At 37.3% G+C, this 6,588-nt stretch overlaps 1 protein-coding gene across 2 annotated transcripts; it reads left to right on the top strand.

Moving 5' to 3' along the window:
* The first annotated feature begins 204 nt into the window (after positions 1 to 204).
* On the top strand, positions 205 to 6,195 carry LOC140851009 (alpha-terpineol synthase, chloroplastic-like). Of its 2 annotated transcripts, none has more exons than XM_073259469.1 (7): positions 205 to 447; positions 1,327 to 1,588; positions 2,972 to 3,344; positions 4,017 to 4,235; positions 4,371 to 4,509; positions 4,826 to 5,074; positions 5,238 to 5,656. In XM_073259469.1, exons 1-7 carry the CDS (start codon positions 283 to 285, stop codon positions 5,238 to 5,240), a joined length of 1,410 nt encoding a protein of 469 aa, XP_073115570.1. In that variant the 5' UTR covers positions 205 to 282; the 3' UTR covers positions 5,241 to 5,656. The 2 variants fall into 2 exon arrangements, with proteins under 2 accessions (XP_073115570.1, XP_073115569.1); XM_073259468.1 differs by having other exon boundaries at positions 207 to 447; positions 5,616 to 6,195.
* The last annotated feature ends 393 nt before the right edge of the window (positions 6,196 to 6,588 follow it).

Below are 6,588 nucleotides of genomic sequence, written 5' to 3'. Positions count from 1 at the left end.
CACTCATCAAGGCACCGCAGTACGTGACCACTCATCTACGACCTCACCTGTGGTTGGGAAGAGATGCACCACAAGGGGTCCAATCTACCACCAGGGGGAATCTAGGAGAGCCTTCCCGAAACTAGCACGTCACTGTTGGAACAAAACACAAGAAAAAAACTCCAGTGCCCCCAGGTGTGTATAAATACATGAGGGACGGTAGAAGGGCCGAGGCAAGCCAATCAAGAGACCTACAATCCAAACAATAGAAATAGCACCAGCAACCACCCACCTTAAAGTAGAATGGCATTGTCTACATGCTTTGCATCCACTGCATGCCATACCGGGAGCAAAGGTTGGGTGGTGGCAAGTCAAGTTCGTTCGCAACCTTCGACGAGACGGTCGGCGAATTATCAACCTAGCTCATGGGACTATGACTCCCTTCAATCTTTGAAGAGTGGTGACTTGGTGATTGCCTTAGCTCAGTCTCTCTAATGAGAGTTGTGACTATCCGTTGAGCTCCACTTAGACTAGGGTCTTTCTAGATCTAACCTAATTATAACCCTTCATCTAGATCTCACATTCACATTGTGGTGGCACAAAGCTAGGTCCAAAGTTCTATAGAAAAAAATTGAGTCTATTGCTAGTTATATACCATAGGCAATGAGCATGAACCCTTTGCAATGCTAGCTGTAGAAAATTCCTACAAGTGAGGTACCGTGGTAATTTTTATTGATTATAAAATTTTGGCTTACATCTAGTTCAAAAGCATGGTTCGTGCATGCCTATTTTTTTTTTTGGCATGTCACAATCTGCCATGTATCCAACTTGTAGAAATTTTTTGCTATCTTAGTTGTAGCCTTGCAGAGGGTTCATAATCTTTGTTGAACTTAATTAGGAGTTTAGAAGCAATTTTTTATATGGCAATAAGCTTAAAGGAGCTGATTAATCCAACATTTTCTACAGAGTGTGTTCTGCACAGCTGTGAGCTGAACAGTTATACATAACCACCATATCGTTCAATCATAGAGATGGATGGCTCTCAAATATCCAAAAGTTATATGCTATTTATGGCATGAAGCGTGATATGATCCACCACATCTTGTTTGATAGCCATCCATTTTCGTGAGTAAGAGATGTGGCAGCTATCGAGCTTGATAGAGTGCAAAACGCACACTGTGGAGGATCCGAATCCTAATGTAGTTAAGATAATAATAATAATAAAAAACTAACCTAGAAGTCGAAGTTCAAACCCTAGCCAACCCACTAGGGGACTAGAAGGCTGGCTAAGGTAGTTGGTTCACTCAAATACTCGTAATGGATTGCTGACTTTACTCAGTGGTGCAGAATGGGACGCACACGACACACTTGGAAAAGTTGAAGGAGGATGCAAGGCACTTGTTATTCAAGGAGGCTGAACCAGTGGCTCGACTTAAGCTGGTCGATGCCCTGCAGCGTCTTGGTTTGGGTTATCACTTCGAGGAGGAGATCAAGGATGTCCTTGGCTCGATGCCTATCGAGAGGGCAGACTTGATGTTCAAAGATGACATCCACTCCATGTCCTTGCTATTTAGACTCCTTAGAGAGCACGGGTTTCCTGTTTCCTCAGGTAATGACTCTTATCATATTTGAGTATCTTTCATTTCCATGATAAGCTACTGATATGGATAAGACTTGTTTACCAGAAAAAAAAAAGCATGGATAAAATTTTTAGATAATATATATATATATATATATATATATATGGACAGCACACAACTTATAACATCCCCATTACCAATCTTCCTGACTCTGGTAAAATTTTGGTTACCACCAGGTCAAGATGTTTTATATGATTTTTGGTATATCGTACAATGTTACACCATTGGAGTACTTGTAGTTAATTAATTAGTTCTTAGGCCTCCTTGACTTAGAGTGTTGATATGCAATATAAAATAGCACATATAGTGTTAAAAAATGCACCAAATAGGATTAAAAAAATATGCTGATGGAATCTTTGAGATCTGTTCGCCCGTGCCACATCCTATGCTGTAAGTGTTTGGATTCACATTTATCAGAGCTATAGCCTGCTTGTTTCTATTTCTTTTCGGAACTGATTTCTGGTTTCTAGATAGATCTTAGATTCTCTTTAAGTCCACTGAGCTTTTGAACTTATTAAGTCTCGAGATTCTTAAAAAAGTTATTTTTGATCATTGCTTGTTTCTATTTTTTTTTGGAAATAATTAATTTATGATTTCTAGCTAGAACGGACTTGGAATCTCTTTATGTTCACTGAGCTTTTGAACTTATTAAGTCTCGAGGTTCTTAAAAAAAATTATTTTTTATCATTGCTTTTGTTAGCATATTCAGTGCTCTTGATTGGTGGCTTTCTGACCCGTCATAGATATCTTTTTCATTTCTTTTGATGTATTGTTTTTTCTTTTGGAAATAAAATGGAGACGTCCTGGTGCTGAATTCAATATAATAGAACTGTACTGTGCATGTAACTGAATTCATTTTCACACATTATCTACTTGCTTAGGGATAATCTAAAAATATTGAAGACACAATCATAGATCTATGTATAATTTTCCTGCGTCTATTTCCTCCTCCTCCTTGTTGTTGTTGCATAATTTTCCTTCATCTGTTTATTCGTTGTTGTTGGTTTTCCTTGAATAAGAACTAGGATGCCTAGTGCTATGGTCACCGTGCTGAATTTGTATCCTGACCAAATTATCACACATTTCAAACTTGTTTAGGAACTATATATGTTGCAATATACACTATTGAACAGGCTAAAGTATTATATATTGATAAATGTTTATTTTTAGCAATCCATTGCCCTTTCATAATATAATTTTAAACACAAAGACTGAGCTAACACAAAGGAAACTAAGTCTAATTCGCCAGTTCATGAGAAGGTATTGCTTTTACTGTACTTTTCATAATATGAAGTTTTGGTTTCTAGAATTTTAATCCTACAGCAGTCATAGTAAAGGCTTGCATCCTACAGATATCTTCAGTGGCTTCACAGAAGAGAAGGGTAACTTTAAGGCAAGCCTTCTCAAGGACACTCATGGATTGCTATCCCTACATGAGGCTTCATATCTTGCTTTTGAAGGAGAAACACTGCTGGATGAAGCAAGAATGTTCACAACTAAATATCTCAGCGATCTCAAGCTACACATGGAACCACACCTCAAAGGAAAAGTGTCTCTAGCTTTGGATCTTCCTTTGCACTGGAGGACTCCAAGGTTGGAAGCAAGATGGCACATAGATCAGTATGAAAGAAGTGGAAACATGGAACCTATGCTTCTTCAATTTGCCAAGCACGATTTCAACACAGTGCAAAGCATACACCAAAATGAAATTAGAAAATTGACAAGGTAAGCATATACTCATCTTAGCTTAACAAGACATGTCATCATTGTTACTATTAGTTCTATAATTTCACTCTATAATTTTCTTTTGGGTTTTCAATTAATTGGATTTCCGTCAGGTTAAAATAAACCTGACCTTTTTATATCCTCCAGGTAAAAGTTATTGTAAAGATATTAGCAAAAAAAAAAAAATTAACATGCATTTGGAATCATAAGTTGGAATTAAATCTAGATATAGAAAAGTGATTTTTTATTTTTACAAGTGTTTGTCACACAAACATGCACATCAAGAAAAAAGCATAAGTTTCTCATAGACAAATCGATTTCTTCGCATTGTCACTCCTCTTCTTTTTTTTAAAAAAAGAAAGTAAATTTTATTTTATCTTAATTGTCATTGTCTTATTTCTTTTAAGTTATCCCTATTTCCGTGTTTTTTCTTCTTGTTTTTCTTTTTTCACCATGTTTACCTTATATAGGATATTGATCCCTTCTTCATTACTAAATAGCTGATGCTGGCGTCCCGTTGATTTCCTAGGTTTTCTTAGCATCTTGATTTCTGATCACAACTCACATTAAAGACATACCAAGCCTCTTGTAATTTTCCTTTTAGGAAATAAGCCTTTTGAAAAGTTGATTCCCTGTGACCATGCTAATCAGTATCTGTTTTTTGCTTTTTAGGTGGTGGAAAGATGTAGGCCTTGGAGATAGATTGAGCTTTGCTAGAGATCGACTGATAGAGTACTTCTTCTTTGCAACTGGAATTGTATTCGAGCCACACCTTGGATATTGTCGAGAGGAACTTACTAAAGCATTTGCTTTGGTAGCAATTATAGATGATTTCTATGATATTTACGGAACACTGGATGAACTTAACCTTTTCACCAGTGCCGTCCAGAGGTTAGTTGGATTTTATTGTTTAATTTCAGATTGTATTTGATTCAGGAATCAAGAAGGATTAAGTTTTGGATGAGCCTTATTCCTTAAAACTATATAAAATCTTCATAATAATGTCTTTTCTAATTCTACTTTCAGGTGGGACTCCAATGCAATGGAAGGATTTCCGGAGTACATGAAAATCTTGTATTCAGCTTTATATAACACAACCAATGAAGTGGCGGATCATATACGTAGAGAAGAGGGTTGGGATGCCCTTCCTTATCTCAGAAAAGCGGTAAATTCACTATCATATCCTTCTTTTACCTTAGCTTGTTGGTAAAAGCATAGTGACAGCAACTAGCAAGTTATTCCATCTTATTTTGCTTTGTATATTCCCTAACATAAAATCCCAGAAATATATATATTTTTTTTGTTGGCTCCCTTCATTTGCTTTTCCCAATCTGAAAAAGAAAGAAAATCCAAAAATAAGATAATTTGTTGTTACCATGCCTCATTGAGAATTATATCTTAGAAGTAACAAACAATATCCATCAGAGACTTGCTAATGTTGTATGACTAATTATGTGTCACACCTGAAATAATTGTTTCAGTGGGAGGATCTTTTCAACGCCTTCCTAACAGAGGCGAAGTGGCATTACAACAGCTACAAACCAACCCTGGAGGAGTATCTAAACAATGCCCGGATGTCAGTGTCAGGCTGCGTCCTATTGGTCCATGCTAGCTTGTTATCAAGGCAGAGAATAACCAAGGAGGCATTGCAATGCTTAGAGACCTATCCAAGCCTCTTCCTGTCCTCATCCGAGATCTTTCGTCTTTGCAATGATTTGGCCACTTCTTCGGTAAGCGATGCTAATTTTATTATTATTTTACTTTCTTACTCTGAGAAAACTAAGTATGTAATAATTAACAAATCACAGAGCTAGAATATGTTGATCAGTCCAAAGGACTAAGTTCAGTGAAGTCAGGACCTATTTAGAAAAGTCTATATGTTCATTTTTTCAGTGATGGTACGTCAACTGGATAAGAATAAGATCACCATATTACAAGAGATAAGTATCAGCCTGAAATGGTGACAAAGAAAAACTACGGATTTTGCTCACCATCTTGGTACACTGGGCCATCCGGTTGATAGAAGGCAGGCTTAAAGAACTCTAACACATGGTATCATGTGATGCTTTGACTATGGACACCATATGGATAAGGCCATTCCTTGTCTTGTCCAATAATTAGATGATTTATATGGACCTGTATGTAGTATGCAAGCACTTGGCAATGCAAGAAAAACCGAAGAGATTGAGAGCAAACTAAATGTTATGGTTATACTTGTATTATCAAAGTTTCAACGCTAAATGTAAGGATTTGTATATTTTATAAATGCAGGCAGAGTTAGAGAGAGGTGACACTCCAACATCCATCCAATGCTACATGCAAGATAATGGTGTCTCCGAGGCAGTGGCTCGCAAAGGCGTTCAAGATTTAATCATTAGTTCATGGAAGAAGCTGAACAAAGATGCTGTTGATTGCCATCCACTGCCTCGATTCATTGCTAATGCAGCAATAAATCTTGGACGGATATCGCATTGCACATACCATAAAGGAGATGGCTTGGGTGCTCCGGATCAAGAGAAGAAGAACATGATCAAGTCCCTGTTTTTTGATCCCGTAGAACTCAAAGGAGGCCAGGATTCTTTCGGGCTTCTTGATGATAGGCTTGTGGTCAGCAATGTGTAGAAGGAAATTTTGGTAACAAGATGATATAATTATCGTAATTTGTAAATATCATGTAATGATCTTGTGCGATGGTCGGGGCTATCATCCCTTTTCAGAAAAAAATAGAAAGAAAGAGAAAGAAAAGAGGGATCATAATTATGTGTCAAGGGGATTGAGCTGCCCATGCCAAGCTAAGAAGGCTTTTAATTTAGGACCAAGTAAAAAAGGTGAGTATTTGATGCAGTATCAATGTATGGCATATTGAGAAATGTGGGATGATACCTTAATCAAATACCGTATCCATCTGCGGATGCTCATATTACAACGCTTTAAAACATCGGCAATTTATGAGGCTCAAAAGCATCAAAGGAAGTCATGAAGCATCGTTAAAATTCTAATATTACATGCATCTACCGACATTTTTGGTAAGCATCAGCAATTTATGTCGCTTTAAAGCTTCGACAAGTTTTGATGCTCCAAAGCATTGATGAAAGCCATGCAGCATCGTTAAAATTTCAATCTCATATGCAATGAGCGTCGGTAGGTTACAATGCTTTAAAGCATTGGTAAGTTATGGTGCTTAAAAATATCGACGGAAGCCATTTATCCTCAACCCTCCATCCCCAAATCGATACCCTAGGCC

Source organism: Elaeis guineensis, chromosome 6, assembly GCF_000442705.2.
Source record: "Elaeis guineensis isolate ETL-2024a chromosome 6, EG11, whole genome shotgun sequence".
Classification (NCBI taxonomy): Eukaryota; Viridiplantae; Streptophyta; class Magnoliopsida; order Arecales; family Arecaceae; genus Elaeis; species Elaeis guineensis.
The sequence above is the reverse complement of the archived record's forward strand: the minus strand, read 5'-3'. Positions and strand labels throughout refer to the sequence as shown.